Source organism: Euprymna scolopes, chromosome 12 (genome assembly GCF_053919585.1).
Source record: "Euprymna scolopes isolate OS-2025 chromosome 12, ASM5391958v1, whole genome shotgun sequence".
Taxonomy (NCBI): Eukaryota; Metazoa; Mollusca; class Cephalopoda; order Sepiida; family Sepiolidae; genus Euprymna; species Euprymna scolopes.
Window position 1 is genome coordinate 108,336,412 of NC_136493.1, and position 23,241 is coordinate 108,359,652.

The 23,241-nt window shown below is 33.1% G+C and overlaps 1 protein-coding gene across 1 annotated transcript in view; it reads right to left on the reverse strand.

The window, feature by feature from the left end:
* The window catches only part of LOC145291449 (calcitonin gene-related peptide type 1 receptor-like), a 299,341-nt gene that overhangs the window by 58,014 nt on the left and 218,086 nt on the right, over nucleotides 1-23,241 (reverse strand). The window contains exons 8-9 of the mRNA XM_080137306.1: nucleotides 19,489-19,552; nucleotides 10,112-10,175 (exon numbers count right to left, since the gene is read on the reverse strand). Coding sequence (XP_079993432.1) covers nucleotides 10,112-10,175; nucleotides 19,489-19,552 — 128 coding nt within the window. The remainder of the gene's footprint in view (nucleotides 1-10,111; nucleotides 10,176-19,488; nucleotides 19,553-23,241) is intronic.

The following is a 23,241-nucleotide window of genomic DNA, read 5'->3' on the forward strand; positions in this document are numbered from 1 at the left end:
CCTCTCTAGGGCAATTGCTCTTGGCATATCAAAGGCCTTTGATAAGGTATGGCATAAAGGTCTACTTCACAAGGTCTCCAGCTATGGTATAGCTGGACATGTTTTCACAATTTTTAAATCATTTCTCTCTGATAGGTTCATAAGAGCAGTGGTTGATGAGCAGAAATCAGAAGCATTCAGTATTAATGCTTGAGTCCCTCAGTGATCCATCCTAGGCCAACTCTCTTACTGATCTGCATCAATGCTCTTCCAAATCACATCCTCACATAATGTGTAGACATTTATGCTGACGATATTTCCATATATTTTAGCAAATCAAAGACCGTAAATAACCAAGTTCTCTATGACTCTCTCTCTCTCTCTCTTTCTCCTCTGATCTTGAGCACGTGGTGCAATAAGGGAAAAGTGCTATCTTTAAATCATCAACGCTCTGATTCCCATCAGTCATCAATTGAAATGAATGGCTCTCGTCTTGGGGAGGCCTCATGTTTTGACAAGCTTCTGGGTTTGACCTTTACTCTCGATCTGAAATGAAAAACGTATATTATATCCATTTCCAAGGTCGCTGGAAAAAAATATGGGATCTTTCTACCGCTTCAGTAGATATCTCACTCCTGATGCAATTTTCTACATTTATAGAAGCCAGGTACGACCAAGGATGGAGTACTGTTACCACATGTTGAGAGGAGCTGCTGGAAGCAACTTATCCTGCCTTGACAGAGTACAAAATAGACTTAGTAGCTTAGATGCCCTTTTCTCTTCCCTTCAACCTGTCTCTGCTTTATCTTTATTTTCATGGCAAGTACTCATCTGAATTGCAATCTATGCCCCCCCCCCAGCAAACTTTCACGAAAAACACTCGTCTAGACAAAAACACTATCAACAATTTCCCACACTCCCTTTTTCTGAACTAAACCTAAATTTAGATTCCATGAACAAAGCTTCTTTCTTAGAGTTGCACGCCTGTGGAATTCTCTTTCGTTTGCCTGCTTTCCAGCTGACTACAATCTGATTGTCTTCAAGTCCAACGTAAAAAGGTTCTTGATGAACTGTCCCCCTAAGTAATCCAATTTACAAAATTTCCACTACTTATGTTTAAACACAATTGTATATCAATTAACCCTTATCCTCAAGTGGCCTCAGGGCTTTGATTAGTGGTGTAATATGTGTAACATATATATATATATATATATATATATATATATATATATATATATATTTGACACATTGACTCTATTTAGATGACTGAAGTTAAACAACACTAAAGTCGATCAGTACCAAATTTGAAAATACCAGATGGGTGACCGATTTGGGAATACCAAGCGCTCTATGTAGTGGGATATCGACAATTTCACGTCAAGATTTTTAAAAAAATCTAGCATTTTCATCTCCCATAGGGAGAAAATCGACGGCCGGTTAAGTCGCTTTAATATTGGTGCCGACGTTTTCCTTTTTAATAACAGTATTATTTTCTAGAAGGACTAGCAAAAACTTAAGCTACCAATGAAATAGATGTAGTCCAAAAACTCATAATACTCTGATTTACATTATTTGAAACTGAAATTAGGCTTAGTAGTTTATGTTGTGTGTTTATGTATATTTTGTCCTTAGTATTGCAACATTCATGTGTGAATGCAATATTATTCATTTCCAATACGCTATGAACACATTGTAAACTAATGTTTAATATTAATAATTTGAATTATTCAGAATATTGTTCTCATAGTCGCTGTTATTGCCACAACGTTTAAGGCGATAACATATCTAATTTTCGTCACGTTTATATTTTTGAATTTTTAATGAAATCCTTATTTAATTCACCGTGTTAACTTTCTCTCGCGGTAAAGAAAGATTATTTATTCGTAATTGTAGATTGTATATGCCCCGTACAGAGAAGAAAACTATTCAGCTTAAAAAAAAAAAACGTGATTTAGAACCGATTAATTCTTAACACTTTCATCCAACGGGTATTGGCTCGCGTAACGAATGTGATCTGCCCTAGTGCATTAAATATATGATTTATTTCGAAACACCATAGATTTGCGAGTTCATGATAACATTTCCTGATCAAGCTCGACAATTATAAACACATAAATACAAGGAACAAAAGATGGAAGAACGATATGTAGTGCAAAATGATATGATGATATAGATAGAGGTTGCGAGAGATAATTTTGTATATCTAACCGGAAATTTAATGGAAAGTAATACGCAACGACCACCTAAACTGTACGTGCATGTTTATAAATAGGTGCGATGCACTTGTTTTGATAGGTCGCATGTTCATTTGATATAAGCCCGGATGATATATTTGACAATATACTTTGTCATAATTGAGACGATAGTTTCATCTGATCCCGAATGCCGAGAAAACTCTTTAAATCTAAATATCTTCAGTGAATAGAAGGATTTATTTTTAACTAGTTTGGTAAAAACGACGTAAGTAATTGTACGTAATTGGTGAATAAATAAATAAATAAATAAATAAATACAAATTTTATTTACTAAATGTAAGGATCTTAACAAGTTCTACTTCAAATCGAAAAAAAAACAACAACTAATATACATTTTATTAGATTTCCTTCCGTCAGTTTTTTTATATATGAAAATGATACAGAAAATAAACACATAGATAAATTTATGGGGTTAGCTCTCTTTCTCACCCCCCCCCACACACACACACAAACAGGAACACACAGGCACACATATATATTCAGGAGTAATAGGTTTCCCTAAAGAGGTTATACATGGTTATATCTGACAGGATATTTCGCTACGATTCGGGGCAGTTATAGCCCTTAAGATGTTTACTTTTATAATATAATTTTGCTAATACGCTTTCTACTATCTGTAACACTGTATATATATTTATATATATATATATATATATACATATATATATATATATATATATATGTGTGTGTGTGTGTGTGTGTGTGTGTGTGTGTGTGTGTGTGTGTGTGTACTAGAATTTCGGCCCGGCGTTGCCCGGGGTTCGGAGGTGTATGTAGGCAAAACAAAAAAAAAACGAAAAAGAAAAAAAGCGGTCAATTTTTTTAAACTTTGACCCCTATTATTACCTCTTAACATTTATTGATTTATTAAGTTAGATCAATGTCCAAGGAACCTATATCTAAAATCCCAACTGTTTAGACTCAAAATTGTTGAAGGAGTTTGGTAGAGTTCTCAAAGGTCAAATCGTTGAACTTTGACCTCTTAACAGCCAAATACCTGGGCGAAAACCGATCACATCGATTTTCCCAAATCTCAGTACCATGTGTATCAAATTTCAAGTCTGTAGACTGAAGATTGACAGAGTTATAGCGTAGGAACATGTCCCAGACACACAGACAGACACATTCAGTTTTTTATATCTAGATAGATAGATAGATAGATAGATAGATTAAACAAAAATACATACGTATACATAAATATATATGGAAACAATTTTGTGTTCCCTGTAAACTTTTTACGCAAATATTATGCAAGTATAAATAATGTAGAATATCTGCATGGATATAATTACACGTAATAGTTAACTAAAGATGATCATCCATTAAGAAAACCGAAAAAACTAATAGGGAATTAATTAAAATGAATGTTTAAAAGAATATGCAAATTAGCTAGATCTTTGCTAGTGAATGCAATTCCACAAGGCATATATAAGAAAATTGTATTTTCTTTTTAAATAAATAGAAAATGGGTTTTTTAATATTAATATCAATACACGCAAAAGAAAAACGAATATATATATATATATATATATATATATATATATATATATATATATATATTGTCTTTACACTGCTGCGGATAACAGATGGGAAGGGTGCATCTGAGAGTAAATTGAGTTGGCGCTTAGAACCACGCACAGTAAAGCAGTGAACTAGTGAAAATAGTTGTCAAGTCATCTTTAGCACCTCAACAACCACTAAAGAATTAATGGTGATGAAAATGATGAGGTTTATGATGGTGATGATGATATTTGTTAGTTTATTGCTGAGAATTTTGCGGACATAAAAGAAGTAATAACTGACTATTAAAATTGTGATCTAATCGATAGCAGAATTAAACAGGATGGTTCTTTGTTCGTTTTGTTTTACGGCATATACACCATTTTCAGGTTATTTAATGCCGAATCGAGTGATTTTGAAGAACAATCTTTTTAATGGAGTATATATATATATTTTTAAAGTCGGTTTCTATTAAACCCATAGTTGGGACGCTAACAGGTACTACCACTCCGGGTAAGAGTGGACCTGAGAGCAATACCAATTAAAGGATGGCTCCACACTCCCCAAAGCCCGCAAGTTGGGGCCTCACCATCGGATATATATTTAGGTCATGTCCAAGAACTAAACAGGATATGTGAGTAATTAGATAAGGATTTCTTTTTAAATGATGCAATTTATACGATGCAAGTATTAACATATACGAGCAAGCATTAACATATACGAAAAAAAAAAACAAAAAAACAAGCGATAATATATGTATACGGCAAAAAATGAAAATCTAATCGTCACTAGCTTTAACCTTGTTGTGAACTTTTTCGCTCGATTTGATGGGCACGATTAGAGCGATGTGTTGTTGAATATCTCATAACTGTTATCTTTTTTATAAAACTATATTTATGAATATTTCGTTACTCATGATGGAAGATTTAACCACTAAGAATATTTCTTTAATGATATCAATATTTAAGAAGAGTTTACATTCAGAATGATATATTACAGTAGGAAAAAAACGTAAATGTATTTTAATTTCTATTTATTAAATTATTTCCATATATAATAACATGACTATGGAAGCTTCCCTCTGGACCAATGTATCGTACGTTTGAAACGACAGATGCAACATACAAATTAAATACAACTATCTTATTGAACTTTCGACCACTTTTGCAGACACATTTTATTGTGAAAATAAAATACTGCATTTAAACCATAGAAGCAACACCATCACAATCGTAACATCGTTAAAGGAAGGTATACCTATTTTCGCTCGAAATATTTTGTCCTACCACTGCCACCACCTGACACCGGGGGATGTCAATGCGTTCTACATATTGCAGGCTTACACCTCCCACCGGAATTAACCCATACAAACATAGATATACCATGAACTTCCCCGTATTAGAATAAAAAAAGGAATAATGCCTCCCTAGGAAAAGTCCGCTGCCTCTGATTAGTAGTCCGCTAATTATCTTATTCCAAAAATTGATCATTCTAAACGGACAGTTCAAACTATTATAATATTGCGTCGTTGGGAAAGACATTGTTTCGAACAGCATCTATTTCATTTAATAGACAATTATTTTCACCATATAAAACGGCAAAAAAACATTTGACGCCTTATTTACGTAACTAATGAATGTTTACCTTCTTCACTTAGACTAAAGCACACACAAAGATACGTATCGTATCTAATATTAAATGTATCTTGTCAAAACAAACAACCCACCCCAATAAATCCTACTTTAATGTTTTATTTATTTATTTCTATTGCCAACATTATTTCGTTTGTTTTTTTTATTATAAAAGCTTTGTGTCTTTGATTTGGTGAGCAAATATGTGTTTTGCTTAGTTTGTGTAAGAAAAGTTACTTTGATTTTTTACGGCGTAGCCCGGAGTCATTTAACCCCTAGCAACAAATGATACTCTTTTTATTTTGCCTAATACTTTTAATAAATATTTTACGACATAAACCACTGTAGTATAAACATCCCCGACGATACCATGTTAAGAACTGCTTTCAAAATAATCACTCCCCCCAACCGCCTCATGTACAGAACGTTATCCGAGGTTGGAGGTGTCTGTTCCAAAAACCGTTCTTCTACATTCTTCTTTCATAATTTTTCCTCTCTTTCTTTGTGTTAATCAAAGCAAACAACCTGCCGTAATAAATTCATAAACTTTACAGTTTTTATTTATTGATTTTTATTCGCAAATGTTTTATTTTCTTTTATTTTTGTTATAAAAGATTTTTGTTTTGGAAGTAGTGAACAAAAATATATTTTTGTTTTGTTTGTCTATGGAAAGTAAATTGTTCTCTTTTTTACTAGGAAAGCCGGCGTCGTTTAACACCTAACACAAGAATGATAATCTACATTTTGGGGTTTAATACGTTTGAACAACCTTCGAAAAGTTATTTTTCCGTCATAACTTAGTGTAGTATAAACACCTTAAAACCTCCCCATGTTAGGAACGGCTTTACGAATAAACACACTCAACATTCCCATATTAAGATCGGCTTCCTAGTTGAGGGTGTTTATTCCGAAAGCCGTTCTTAACATGAAGAGGTGGTGGGTAATTATACTACGATGTGTTAGGTCGTAACAAAATACCCTCTTTCCTTTTTTTCTTTCAATTTTTGCGTCTGCTCGCGCGTGTCTATTTTTGCTCACTCAGTATAATCCGGCGGATTACGTCGTTCGCAGATCGTTGCCGAGCGAGCCTCATGGAAACACGGGATTTAAACTGCAGAAGGACGCATTAAATAATTTCTATGGATATAAAACTTTATTTTCTCATTCTGATCGCCTAGAAGCGACGGAGTTTGTTTGTACAACACATTTATGCCGGGGTTATAATTTTATTTATATATTAATTCTGTTCCTCTTAGTTTATTATATTCTTTTTTGACTTATGCATTTACTGAATTGCAATGCAATAATCATGTAATTATTTAGAAACCTATTAAAAACGTGAGAAGGGGATAGTGTTTTGCAACTATTGCATACTTTCAACTAACAAATGCTGTAAAAAACGCACACTTTCCTACAGGCGGAAATAGCGCTTAAAAATTAATACAAACATAATCGCTCAAAAACAGAAATTTAACTAGTGGTAACCTTAAAATTATCCTAATGTTTCATAAATACTGGCAATTTATTTTGAAAAATTGAGCATGCATAATTGAACATGCATAATATATATATATATATATAAATTGAACATGCATAATATATATATATATATATATATATATATATATATATATATATATATACATAACGTTGTTTAAAACCAGATAATCGCAGTAACATATAAAATTACATCAGCTTCTACACATGATGCAATTCTCCTAAAAAACAGATAAGCCTCTTTGAAGTCTTGACAATCGCTCAAAATTATAAAAATTAAATATTGAAATCCTTCAAACTTTGCTATAGTGTGCTCTTAGAAAATGTTTCAGAATTCTTGGCATTTTAACACGCATTGCTGATTCTTTTGTTGCGCTCACTGAAACTAACATAAAATGTAATCAGCCACATATTGCTATTTCCTTGCTCGGACGGAACACTCTCAAGATATTAACATAGTATTGGGTTGGGAATGTAAATATGCACAAAATACCGACACACAAACACCATACCCTCCAAACTCCTCTATAAAACGAACATTTCTTTTACAGGTGCCATTATTAAATTTTCGATTATAGAGCGATTATCAAGATTTTAATGATGCTATATTTATTTGTTTTATGAACTATATATTCGTGTTGACAATAAAATTGATTTTTTTTTTACTTTTGACCGATTACCTAGGTAAAAAGCGGTGTGTTATCATGCAACCACTTTCTTTTATGAATTGATTAAACACTTTCAAATAAGTTGCTGGAATCCATATAAATAGAGAAATAGTCAACCACCTCAGCAGGAATAACCTTCTTAGTCACACACAATATGGTTTACGCTCTGCAAGATCTACCGCAGATGTGCTGACGGTTATATCCCACAGGATTAGTGAATCTCTTGACAAAGGCTTCCTTTCTAGGGCAATTGCTCTCGACATATCAAAGGCCTTCGACAAGGTATGGCATAAGGGTCTACTTCACAAGATTTCCAGCTACGGTATAACTGGAAATGTTTTCTCAATCATTAAATCATTTCTCTCTGATAGGCTCATAAGAGTAGTGGTAGATGGACAAAAATCGGAGGCCTGCAATATAAATGCTGGAGTCCCTCAGGGGTCAATCCTGGGCCCAACTCTCTTCCTGATCTACATCAATGACCTCCCTAAACACATACTTAAATCATTCGTTGACATCTATGCTGATGACACGACCATCTACGGCAACACATCAAAGGCTGTAAATGACAAAGTTCTCTCTGATTCTCTCTCCTCTGATCTCGAGCGCGTGGTTCAGTGGGGGAAGATGTGGCTGGTTACCTTTAATGCATCCAAAACCAAACTGCTATCCTTACATCATCAACGCTCTGATCCCCATCTGGCATCAATTGTGATGGATGGCTCTCGTCTGGGTGAGGCCCAGTGTTTTGACAAGCTTCTGGGGTTGACCTTTACTCCTGATCTGAAATGGAACACGTACATCAAGTCTGTTGCCAAGGTCGCTGGAAAGATGGTGGGATCCTTCTACCGCTCCAGAAGATATCTCACTATGGATGCAATTCTCTATCTATATAAAAGCCAAGTACGTCCAAGGATGGAATACTGTTGCCATATCTGGGCAGGAGCTGCTAAAAACAGCCTATCCTGCCTTGACATAGTACAAAATAAACTTCGTGGCTTAGTGGGGGATGCCCTTTTCTCTACCCTGCAACCTCTCTCCCACAGAAGAGACGTTGCGAGCCTGTCCTTGTTTTATCGTTATTTCCATGGCAGATGCTCGTCTGAACTCCAATCTCTGGTCCCCCCTCGCCAATCTTTCACGAAAAACACCCGTCTAACTGAATCCACTGTGAAAAATTTCCCCCACTCTATATCTGTGCCTAAATCAAAACGCAGATTCCATGAACAAAGCTTCTTTCTTATAACTGCACGCCTGTGGAACTCTGTTCCGTCTGCCTGCTTCCCTCCGTACTACAACTTGGATGTCTTCAAGTCCAATGTTAACAAATTCCTAATGAACTGCCCCCTTAAGTAAACATTTCAGCAAATCTCCTCACTGACGTAATGTACTTGCAATAACCCTTATCCCTGAGTGGCTTCCGGGCCTTGATAAGTGGTGATCACTGTGTAAAAAAAAAAAAAAAAAAAAAGTTAAAACCCAAAAATATTATGCACGTATGTTTCAACGTACATTATATTGACAACGGAAACAGTTATTTGTTATATATTTCTTTTCCTTCCACTTTTACTTTCCGTAGAATATTTTATCAATTGGAAAATATGCTAGAGTTACTTTTAGAAAAAAAATGCGCGCACCATACTGAAAAAATAGGCACACTGGTCGACTTGAACGACTGTCATCGGTAGAAGGCATATATCTACCCCTGTTTTCGCTCAATCTGAAGGATAAATAAATGTGTGTGTGTGTTTTTTTATTCAGCCAGTACCTGCAGATTATCTCCCCGAACCAACACAGATCGCCAGTAAATAACAGTGCTGACAATCACAGACACTGGTTTCCACTAGCTGCACTGGAAAAATGTCCGCCAGTGAGGGCCCGATTATTTAATTTGGGCCACAAGTGTCCGATATTTTTATAATATTTATTCCAGGAAGTCATTTTTATGTTTTCATGTATTTTTAATTTCTTAACAGTAGTATCTCTGTGTAGGACCTTGGTATTTTCGGAATTCGGGATGATGGCAGATCTATTTTTAAGTACTTAGATATTGAGCTGGATTCGCATGGATGATGGCTTAGTCTTCGAGACAAAGTTTTGGTAGTGTGGCCAATGTAGTAAACAGTGTTAGTGATTCATTCTCCTAGCGGCCAATAAAATTGATAAATTACATTAGTTTTTTAAACAAGTTTTTTTCTTTGTCTGCGAACTGCTGTTGTTGATTACAAGGTTAGTCGTATGTAATCATTATAATAGATGATTAATTTGATTTTTTTATTGTTGAGAGATACGTATCTATGAATTACATTCTTTGAGAACATTTTCACCAGTTTTATATATATATATATATAAAACTGATATATACATATACACACACATATATACATACACATATATATATATATATATATATATATATATATATATATATATCATAATAATGATTTTGCTATGTAACTTTATTTGTATAGGAGACAATTTTATCTATTATGCACAGACGAATAACAGATTATATAATGTAAACTTTATGATAAAGCAGAGTAAACATACCGGGAATGTAATAGCGACAAAAAATACTTACTAAGAGTGAAAGACAAATCGGACCATCGATTATCCAATGCAAATCACTTTGTTCCATCCAACACCTGAAATAAACAATTATATAATATGAATTAATTGCATAAACCAGGTAAATATTATAACTTATAAACGGCTATATGTTTGCCTGCCATCTTGAATATCTGTCTCTCTGTCTGTCTGTCTTCATATTTTCAAACTCTATCTCCCCGAGAGTAAAAGTCGCAAAGCGGCGGTAGGAGCGTAAATGATTGGATTTTTTAATGGGCTTTTTCTTTCATGGGTCTTTAGCCATTAAAATTGTTGTAATGGGTCAAAAATGATTCAAGATTGAAAAGGAATCGGTGTACACGTGTGCATTCGTCATAGTTTATTTTTATATTATAATCATCATTATTTTTATTTTATAATTTTTTGGTCAGTTCATGTGCGTGTCAATTTATTACAATTTCCGTTACTATTCTAGCTGATGCCACCCAAATGCCTTTTTTACTTTTGAAATCACGACTCTTTCTGTCTTATATATAAAAGGGAATATGCCTCTCTGTCTCTCTGTCTGTCTCCATATTTTCAAACTTTTTCCGAAATTAAAAGTCGCAAAGCGACTCCAAGGATCTGAAATGATTAGATTTTATTGATCGGTTTTTATGAATCTTTAGTCGCTTAAAATAGTTTTATATTTTATACATGTATCTTTATTTATTCTTCATTTTTAATGCTTAATCATTTCATCTGCGGGTCACTTTGGTACAGTGATAATGTTCCAAGTTTTAAACGCTGCAGTTTTGCTTTTGGTGTCAATTCTAGCTGATGGCACCAAAATACATTTTATTTTACATTTAAACTCACGAGTCTATAATAATATTTACGAAATCTTGACCGCTAGTAAAAAGTTACAAATAAAAGATACAGCAATAAAGAAAATATGCTCTAAGGATTGTTTGTAGTTTACACGCAATTGAAATTAAGCTATTATATCTCTCTTTGCCTGCATAGAACAGTTCTCATACTTTACAATGTCTTGTATTTGTATGATGCTAGAAACTGTCCACGCATGAAGTATGTTGCTACAGTACAATTATAGAATAGGGTGTAGAGTAGTAACATCTGTATATGCATTTCTACTCCCGGATGCAACAAACGCCAACCAGTTTCATATAGCTTAACTATACGCGAATCATAGTAACGTGTTCGTCAATCGCAACTGTGCTTACTTCTCTGTACGCCTAGTGCCTCTGACAGTCGACATTGCAGTCCACCTCGTAATATTACATTATTTAAAAAAAATATATATTTTTTGTCATCAAAATATATACCACTCCAGTATAAAGTAATGCATCAATACGAAAGCAAATTTGGCATAGTACAATTATAGTCATTCTCTATAGTTTGTTAGTATAAACTTATATTGTTAATGTAGCCAGCTTATTTGTCCTAAGGACGAATCTAGTACAAGATTTTGTACACTATTTTACACTGATTATATGAAACATATTGCCGACACTTGGTTTCTGCCTTTTATGATAATGCAGACTTTTCCCATTGCTTGATGTTTTGTTTTTGTTTATTTTCCCGAATCTTTGTAAGAATTAAAACAATTTTAAATAAATCATGTTCCGTTTTTTCTTGTTACAATCTGTTTAATAATAAATTATACCCGTATTATGAAACGTCCTCCAAAATGTTTACTTCTGAATATTGATTTAAATGCGACTTAAAATGTAAACACCTATTAGAGATTATACGCAAAAATAGTGAACGTGTGTGTACGTGTGTGTGTGTGTGTGTGCGTTTGCCAACACAATAACTCACAGTCTACAGACTCAAAATTTGATATACATGGTACTGAGATTTGGGAAAATCTGTGTAATCCGTTTTTGGTCAGAAATTTGAATTTAAGGGGTCAAAGTTCAACGATTTGACATTTGAGAACTCTACCAAAATCCCCCGACAATTGTGGGCATAAACACTTGAAATTTTAGATATAGGTTCTTTGGACATGGATCTAAATAATTTGATTTGAGCCCAAAACAATCATTGTAAGAGGTCATAATTGGGGTCAAAGTATAAAAAATCGACTGCTTTTTTTCTTTTTTCTTTTGCTCAACATACACCTCCAAACAACTAGTGTATATATATATATATATATATATATATATATATATATATATATATATATATATATATATATATATTAGTCCTCGCGCAAAAGAGCAGGACACAAAATGTTTTAAATGATAATAATAATAGGATAACAATAGCAAAGACTCTCGCTGACGAGGAGGACTATTGAGCGTAACCAGTTAGACAGTCCTTTTGAAATTGTTATCTCCATTTTTCTCGTAATCTACTGAATATTTTTAATGAAACTTATATGAAATATGTTCCTTATTCAATTGTAAAGATGTTCTAGTCTACATTAATCTAGAAAAGTTATTTTTAAGTGTTTGCTGAAAAAATAAGATTTTCTCATTATTCAGATATGTATGACAAACAGGGAGTTGTTAAAAGAGGTGTGGTGTGAGGAGAAATACAAACAAAACAGATAGAATATTCAGACCTGTAATAATACAAAGAGGGGGTTGCAAAAATGAGTTGTGGTGTGAGGAGAAATACAAACTGAAATAGAGATTAGGAGAGTTTTTATAAATACATGCAAAACCACATTCATTTTTTTAACTCCAAATTAATAAATTAAATAAAATATAATCTTTAAAAGATACAATACAAGTTAAAAACGCATTTCATCCAAGGCATGCAAACTGTTAAACAAAATGTTTTTACTATAGGCTTTAAAACGAAACGTACAAGATTCAATTTTAAATTTATTTATTTCAAAGTGCCCGTTTATACATTTTACAAAGTAAGGTATTAACTTTTATACCTTACTTTGTAAAATTTATAAAAGTGCACTTTGAAGATAAATAACCTTCAAATTGAATCTTGTACCTTTATTTTTAAAAACATTTTGTTTATCAATTTGCATGCCTTTGATGAAATGCTTTTCTAACTTGTATGTATATATATATGTATATATATATATATATATATATATATATATATATATATGTAAGTCATAAAATGTATATGGCGATTAAGCTACACTGAATATTCCGCGTTTTATTCACTCTAGATCCCTTCAGGCTTAGGCGCATAAGCCTGAAGAGTCATAGAGTGGATGAAACGCGGAATATTCAGTGTAGCTAATTCGCCATATACATTTTATAACTTACTAACTAGCTCTACCTACGTATTGAGCACTTTTGACGTAAATACCTAAAGTTTAATATATACATTCGTATATTAATTTTATGTGAGTAAATTTAGTTGTTATATATATATATGTATATATGTATGTATATATATATTTATATATATATATATATATATATATATATATACATATTGTATTTTTGCAGTGATTGTAAGCAATTTCAAGTGTAAAACGATTATTTGCAAAAATTAAAATTTAGTATCATGGCTCGTGCAAGATAAATAACAATGAACTAAAAGAACTATATAATAAAATATATTAGCAAAGAAAATGTTTCGTTCTAAATTATTTGAAATATATTAAATAGGAAGTCAACCAATATAAAAATAATGTATCAGAGAATTTAAGAAAACGAGATCTATCACATATCTGGAGATAATTAATAAACGCAAATGCAAGAAGTGTGTTGATTTTGGAGGCCGCTGAACGTCCTATAGTGATACGCAAAACAATATGTAAAACACTAAAGAATATTCTTGATATAAAACGTTGAATAAAGCAATTTATTTTAACCGCAAAACGTAAGGAAAAGAAGATTTCAGTGGGCTAAAATATACCGGAAAGCTGATTAAATATTTATAGACTAATCAAGGATCACCCTCACAGTGTCCAATGGATGGGCTCAAAGATGTGTTAGCAAGGAACATAGTTTAAACAATTATTTATGCGATAATACTACGGGGGCGGAACCTAGATAAGGGCTTGCGCTGTTGGTGATTAGATTGTTGCTCCATTTAAACATTTAAAGTGAAAGACGGATTAAAGAGAATTCTAAATGTTGAATTCATTTCCTAGAGCAATATTTCTTAGCATGGCCTGATAAGCAGTTTGCAACCAAGCGTGTATCTGTGATATATATACATATATATATATATATATATATATATATATATATATATATATACATATATATATATATATACTTCATTTACCCACATAAAATTAATATCCAAAAGTATAAATTTATGCGTAAACTTTAAGTATTTACTTCAAAAGTGCTCAATAAGTAGGTAGAGCTAGTTAGTAAGTTATAAAATATATATGTCGATTAAGCTACACTGAATATTCCGCGTTTAATCCACTCAAGCATTCTTCAGGCTTATGTATATATATATATATATATATATATATATATATATATATATATATATATATAAAATGGGTTAATAAATTCCAACGAAAGAAAGATGTATATTTAAATAAGGGAGTAGTAACCAACAATGTGTATTTTTTAACATTATTTTATTATTCCGTGTCTTGGTTTTTCATTGAGAATTATGTTTGGATCATTGTAATAATGTTTTCAAGTCATTGAAATCGTTTACGTACGTTTCAGACTGTCTGATACGTCCTCGTCAGAAATTATTTTCAAATGTGTAAAAATGGGGATTTTCGTTAGTTTGAAGTTTTTCCAAGGGGTGGAGGCTTGTAAGTGTTTATTATACATTGGTATGCTGAATTTTTTTTTTTACTTTTTTATTTGGTTTGTCGCTTTTTTATTTGGTTTGTCCTGGGAGATTTTGACCTGGCTGTAGTCAGTTTGTCGCTATTTCTTTCTGCTAATGTGTTTTTTTTCTTTTCCTTTAGGGTGGGGTAGGGTGTGTGTGTGTGTGTGTGTGTGTGCGTGTGTGTTTATGTGTGTGTGCGCGTATGTGTTTGCTTTTATTGGTTTGGGAATGTGTATATTGTTTTATAGTATTTTGGGGTTATTTGCTTTCTTAGGAAGGCGGCTGTGGTCCGAGGTCGTTACTAATGTGTATGTGTGGGTAGGGGGGACTGGCTCTTCTGAAGTAAGGGTAGGGGTGATTTCATTCTATTTTGATATTTATTTTTTGGATTCTTGGATTTTAGTATTGTGATTTTTTTCGTTTTAGTCTTACATTATGTTTGTTTAGAAAGAAGGGTGTATTTAAAATAGGGGATTTTTTAATGTTTCTATTTATTTGTCTCCCCATGTGGGTATGGCCAGACCCAGGATCGGTTCCTAGTGTGGGGAAGATTTTGTTCCCTAGAGGGGGGAATTGGGGGTGAAGGTATGGTGAGAGACGCTCTAGGGTACAAAAATAAGAATTGCCCCAGTTGTGAAGGATTTCTCCTCCACCGAAAGAGAACAAGAAATGGAAGTGCGGCATCCGAAGAACAGATGCTGCACTTTGATCCTGACCAAAAGGCCAAGAGTAGCGGTGAACCCGTGGAAAAAGAAAAGAAAAAAAAGGCAGCTGTAAACGACGAAAGGAAGAGAAAGAAAGACAGAGAAAAAAGATAAGATCATAGCTTATGGTGGGAGAACGTGATGACGTTAAATTGGCCATGACAGCCCGTGGGTGGCGAGGATACCAATGAAATTCCGATGTACAGAGCAAACAGTCGACAAACAGCGGGGCGATAAGTGACCCTATTGAAAAGACGCGTGGCCTGTGTGGAATCGGATTCAGCTGTTTTTATGTCCTCTCAAAAATAATTAAGTTGGGCATCTCTGTTTTTACGACCTGTCAAGTTCCATTAGAGAACACCCGAATGCCAACAGAGAAAGAAAGACAGCTCCTTTTTTGGGTATAGGCCGCCTGGCGAAGATTTGACGGACAGTGATCCCTTAATTCTGATTGGCCAACGACCTGAAACGGGAAGAGACCCAGTCCACGCCCCCACAATATAAGCAGCGAGCCTTGAGAGATTGAGAGTCAGAGTCAGAGTTAGAGAGAGAGCTTTGCTTCCTTGGGTCCGACGAACGAAGATTCCCCCCATCGATTGACCCTGTCACGTAGATAATTGAGTTGTCTGTCGGAGAGAGAAGAGAAAACCTCGCAGTTAACAAGTGGCCAGTCCCTAACTAAACAGCTAACTGCGATTGTACCCTGATTGAATACAAAGAAGTTTAAACAAAAAGAAACGCTTATTGACTTGGTCCCTTCCTTTGTTTTGCATGACAAGTCTGTTTCAGGAAACCGGCCGTTGACATCATCGCCGAGAAAACACCAGATCCGACAACCGGGGTCATTCCACCACTGGACGACGCGCGGGTTACGTAAGTGTCACAACGGGAGGGGATGATAGAAGGGAAGATAGTCGTTTCAGTCATGAGGGGGTTCTCCTCCCCTGACTGAGGAGGGAGCGAGGTGTTGGAACAGATATTATACTACGGTTCTAGGTGTCTCCTAGTGTTGTTGGTTTCGAGGTTAAGTAGGGTTGGTATTGTTCAGTGTGTTGTATTAGAGATAGGGGTATGCGCGCACGTGTGTGTGTTTTAGTGTGTCGGTTCTGATTTATGTGTGGGTGTGTGTATCAAAGTAAATAGTTGCGCATAAACTACCGATAGTGAAATTAGTTTTTTATCTTGTTAATTTTTTTCAAAACAAGACGAGAGTTTCCTCAATTAGTATATCCCTAAAAAAATGACATTGAGTACAATCTAGCCAGCATTATAAGACTTTTAACATTCACGATGCAACACTATACATCTATCTATAACTTGCATATAATCTCTAGACGCAGTTTATAAACACACACGTTTTTGTATATATGTAATTTATTTCTTTAGTGGACCTTAGTGTATGCATTATATATATATATATATATGTATATATATATTGTTGTAAATATATATACACCCACACCCACACCCACACACACACACACACACACACACACACACACACACACACACACACACACACATATATATATATGCATATATATATTTACAACGGTTCCTAATTAAGTTTTAATAGCTATAGTTTATCTTTGTTCTTTTTTTATTGAATTGCTTTATAATTGTTTTATACTTTCGCATTGGTAATAATGATATATTTTAACTTTGAAATTATATGTGCTGATTATAAGCACCCATATTTTCCTAGAAATAATCATACACCTAATTCTTGCTGATGGTAAATTCTTACAGCGTACATAAATGATTTTTGTATATGATTATAAATCTTGAAGACACGCATACACACACAGACATATTTCATTTTGTTTTAATGTATAGCTTTGTTTTTTGATTAGTAAGGGGCATTCTACCGGCTGCAAAACATTCTCACAAACGATAGATGGTTTTAAGATTCTAATTGTCCCTTTAAGTGCAATGTTTTTATTTCTCTTGCACTTGGTTTATCAGGTATACTGCCCAGATAGTTTTTGAACTTCTTTTTCATCAGCCTGGTTGTTCCAATAATGACTGGAATGATGCATGTGTGTGTGTGAGTTTATTCAAGTACAATCTTGGAGGGGTTCGAAAATTTCGAGCAGGTGAAATCGTCAGTTTATGCCATCATAATTGAGAAAGCATAGATCACTACTGTCTACACGTATAAAAATAATTATTTATGATTTTCACTTATTTAAAAGTTCAGAACAGTCTGGAAAAAAAATTGCGTTCTATTAGCCTTGTGCGAGATCTCAATTTCCGGTCGCTTGATTACTTCATATCGTTGTACTAAAGTTATATCTTTGTTTGGCTTTCCTTAATTCTGGTGGTGACTGTTGGTGGCCTAAGGGTAACAGATATTTTTTAATGGAATCACAGGTTCGAATCTTTCGACAATCGGAAGTCATCACGTCCTGCACTGATATTCGCAAGGGCATGAAACACTGATATTCGCAAAGGCATGAAACATTAATGTCCGTACGACTAAAAAAAAAAAAATACTTATTTATAATTAATAACAAATTCGCCCTTTTAAATATGTAAGTTCTAAAAAGTTTGAGAACTTTCCGGGAAATAATTGCGAGATCGCGCTTCTCGCTTTAGATTGTGTTAAGAACGCAATACTTATATTTGGATTAATACATGTTAAATTTCTCTTGGTTCTCGTGACAGTTGATGTTAGGCTAAGAGTAAGTTTTTTGTTATTGGAGTCAAAGTCATACCCGACGGGATATAAAGTTCTGCACTGATGATTGCGAAAGCATGAAACAAAAGTTTGTGTGTGGGTATATATATATCGTGTGGGTATATATATATATATATATATATATATATATATATATATATATATCATTATTTCCATGGCAGGTGCATGTCTGAGCTCCAATCCCTCGTTTCCCCCTCGCCAATCTTTCACGAGAAACCCCCGTCTGGCTGAAACTACTGTCAATAATTTTCCCCATTCTTTATCTGTGCCTAAATCCTAACGTATATTCCATGAGCAGAGCTTCTTTCTTAGAACTGCATGCCAGTGGAACTCTCTGCCGCTTGCCTGTTTCCCATCTGACTACAACTTAGACGTCTTCAAGTCCAACATAAACAAACTCCTGACAAACCGCCCCCTTAAGTAAGACACTCTATCAAAACCCCTAATACTAATGATTACAATACTATCTCATTGATTACTGTACACGCCATGACCCTTATCCCTGAGTGGCCTTCGTGCCTTGATAAGTGGTGACCCCCATGTAATATATATATATATATATATATATATATATATAATTATTTAATTATTTTCCTGAAAGTGGCCGCCCATTGGCTGATTAAGATGGGCGCAGTGACATCTAGGAAGCTGATTGGCTTAGTGGAAGATTCAATAGCATGTGCGTATATATAAACGCGCGATAACCAAAACTTTTCGCACAAACCTGACGAATTCTCACGAGAATGAAACGGGGAATATTCTGTGTAGGCATATATATTTTCATAACTTACTCTCTTAGTCTCTTACTCTCTCTTTACATATATATATATATATATATATATATATATATATATATATATATATATATATATATATATATATATATTATTAGAAGAGTAACGGTGTACTTTGAAACTTTAATAACAAACATATAAAAGTAAAAAAAGTGTGGCATCGCTCTATATCTTCTCTATGCCTTCTTATATCTTTCTATGCTCCTGTCTACTGTTTTGCCATATTCGCTCTAAACATCTTTCACCTCAAAAGAATATGTGTATGTTAGTTCAAGTATTCCTCTAAAGCTCGATGAACCGAATTACTATGAATGTTGAGTTTTCTATTTCTATTGTTGTTCTGAGGAGTAAGTAATGAATAAATATTAATACACGTATGCAATGGGTGATAGGTAATGCTGGGGAGCAAAATATCTAATAAAGATTTTTGGGTGATTCGTGTTTATCACATATTACTTACATAATATTATTTTCACTTTGAAATCGGAAAATGGTGTAAAATAAAGCCAATAGAAACGGTATTCCTGAAAAAGAAAATGAAAAAAATGTATCAAGCAAAGCAAAGAAGAATCGTTACAATCAAATGCATAGCAAATTAAGTCATGCATGATATTCTTGTAAGTTTATCTTTCCATGATAGTTTCTATGACTAATGCCTCGGTACATGCGAACACTGTGACTTGCATAATAGCAAAGATTTAATAGTACACACATAAGGACTGGCTAGTTTGCAACTATTATGATTTGAACATGAGTTTTGGTAGTAATCAGTCCTTGTGCGTGTCAGGTAAACGAGAGTATCTTACTGTTTCAAATGAAGCTATTTACAGACTAGACATCTACATTAGGGCAGGTCGATTTGCAACTTTTTTTCAGAAAATCAACATGGCACTCGTTGGGAGTTTATGTGATAAAAACATATACCAAAAATTAGATTCCCATCTTGAACAGAAAATTGTGTATTTAATGTTAAAAATCGTGTAGAAAAGTGCCGAAAAATCCTACATTTTCATAGCATTTTTCACAACACTGACTTTGTAATTTCACTATTTTTTTATAAAATATTCGATTAAAATTGATATATTTATATGGAATACATTGAAGAAAAATAAATCCATGAATTATAATTTTAATTATGAATCACAATTAACAAAATATCTCAAAATATATATATAAAAAAATTGTGAAGAAAGCTTATTAGTAACTAAATCTTTAAAATTTCACAATTCAAAAAGATATGTGGAGATGTATTACACAATATAACAACGTGATACAAGTTACAGAACCATGTATTTTTAATTTTTTTTATTAAACGCAATAATATAAACTTATAATAGAACTAAATTGTTCTGTATCATTTCCTTTTGAGGAAAATGATGGTCTGATTTGCTGACACGAGTACTTTGTAATAATGTGTCTTGCCTCCTGCCCATATACAACTTTTTGAGAAAAATCAATAAAAGTTGACCAGTGTGTGGCTGCAAAATTGATAGCAGTAATCTTTTGCATTTTTTGAGTTGTTCACTATTTCAAGAGAAAACAACACACACAAAAAAAAAAACAATTATTTGAAAACACTTTTTTAAAAAAAAATTTGCGATGTAATATGAATAAAACTAACTAATTTTGGGTAAATTAAGAAAACTAATAACATTTAATGGGTAAATATTTATTTACCTAATGGACAAAATCGTTTGACTGCGCTCTTCTCTCACATCTAATTCATCTGAGTTTATCATCGATGTTATATTTTCTGGAAGGAGTGCAAAAGCACTATATTTTGAACAGTTAAAACAGTAATTTGGAGTTCAGTTAACTGTTTTGTTCTCTGAACTATATTAAAATATACTGTTGTTGGTTAAAAAAATATTGTCGGTTTTGATCTCAATCCAACTAACTGCATACACTTGGATGATAAATTTGACCAAAATGTTTAATTTATCATAGTGTTTGAGGATAGACAACTCTAGTCCATAAACACATTAAACTTGTGGTTTATGTTAGCCATCTACCTTGATTCAAGGGCCTAATTTTCTAAGTTAACTTCTCCACAAGAAATGCCAACAGCATACTCAAAAAGTAGCCTCTAGTCTTCACACTTAAATTAATTGTTTCTTCTGCTGTCAGATAATGATAATCGGGAGGGACACTAATTTTTTAGATTTCTACTTGAGGCAAATCTTGATAATTATTGATAGAAATTTCCCCAAAGGACCAGTAAATGTTCTTAGGCTTTTTATTGTCCCATCAATTAATTTAAAAAGTGCTGTAAATGGCAGTTCTTCTAGTGGAACCTGAAAATTGGAAAAATTGTATGTTTAATAATAGAGCCAACTTACATAATAAATGCAAATATATTATGTTATTTTCCACAAAAAAGGAACATAATTACAGGTGAATATATAGAATTAATTTTACCTCCTTGTTAGGAGGACAAATGCAGATTATGTGCCTTGTTTGACAATTTACTGTCTTGCACTTTACTGCAAAGTCATCACTTCTCAAGACAGAAAGTTTACAGCTACAAGAAAATATATCAAACGGTCTGTCTAGCTGTCCCGTCATTCTTTTCACTTTGATTGCTGCAAGAGATTTCCTGTCAATCTGCTTTGCCCTCTTATAGCAAAATATATTGACCTTCTGTCCTATATGATATTACCTTAACAACGGGCAATTGTGGATTGACTGCTGGCCGAATACTAATTATTTCCTTGGCAATTAACTTAGTAATCTCTCTATTTTTTTAAGTGGGGATAACTTTTTTCGATGAACTGAACGTGATGACCTGTCGTGAAGTTGGGGGTGCTGTTTCATCCAAATGACAAGGTGGACCAGCAAATTTTGTGAACCACGGGTTAAAACTGAACGTCGTGCTTTTACTGACAATCTAATCTTAAAAGTAAAATAAATAAATGGATTATAACTGAAGGAAACTGTATTAGGCTATCTTCCAGTTTCATACGTAAAAAATAAGTGCTAGTTATAATGAAAAATTTGTAGAGTTGAATTAGATGTATTGAAGAGAAAGTACAAACCCACATTAAGGGCATAGTAGTGTTTAGTTTAGCATTTTTTTCAAATTTTAGCTCCTCCGTCGATAACATGAATTTATCCATAAAGAGATTCATTTTTGCTGTAGCTGTGCCGTTTTAAACGAGTGTTTAGAGTTTGAAAAGCAGTGTTTGTGCATCTGTTAATATGCTATGTTTAATAGTATTTTCAAGTTAAATTTAATATTTATGAAATTTTTTTTATTAAACTTTTAGGTGAAAGTACAGAATAGATACAATACAACCTCCTTCCCATATTAAAATGACTTTCTAAAAAAAAACAAAGTTACTTTAGAACAATAACATAGATGCACAAATAACGAAAAACCTTTAAAGGAGTTTCCTTATTTACTCGTATTATTCTTTGTGGGTCAACTGATGTTAAAAGTAAAACTATAATTTTAGAAGAATAACATTGCTTAAAAACAATTACTCCCTAAAAATAAAATAAATTAAGTAGAAAAACTTAAAAATTTACATGGTTATGTTTTGTAAAAAATGTGTAGAATAAAATTGTATGGACTATTTTTCTTTGTTAAATATAACACTGGATTATTACCATATTTTAATAAACAGTTCAAATAGAATTTGATGTGAAATATAAGGTTGGTGCAAAAATAATGTTTTGAGGTTCATTTGAACGTAAAAAATGTCATTATTTTTGCACTAACCTAATAGAAAAACAAATTAAAAAAGATAAAACTAATAGGTTTAAATTCACTGCAGTCAATTGAAATATAATCTATTTTAAACAAGTCTTTTTCGTTTTTCCTTTCGAAATTATATCTAAATAGTTATGTTTTCAAATTAAATAATAAACAAACGTTAATTTTCAATATCAATACCGACCGTGTTTTACGGCGGTGGAATCTAAAATGTTTCAACCCCCAAAAAGTTCCTGAAAAAGCGAACTTTGGTCGTTATTGTTTAAAAAACATAATTTTGCCTTCACACTTAATATTTATTTTATTCATTCATTATCCTAACTCATTTTATTTAAAAATGTAGTTTAAAATATATTCTAAATAATGATTCCATTTTCTTAACAGTATGGATTGTTTTGGTGACGGGACGTTCTTGACAATTCACCAAATACGTCTTAATCGCTTCAATATTTCAACTGTTAAAGCCATTTCCTCAAGCAAAGATAACGATTTTGAGAA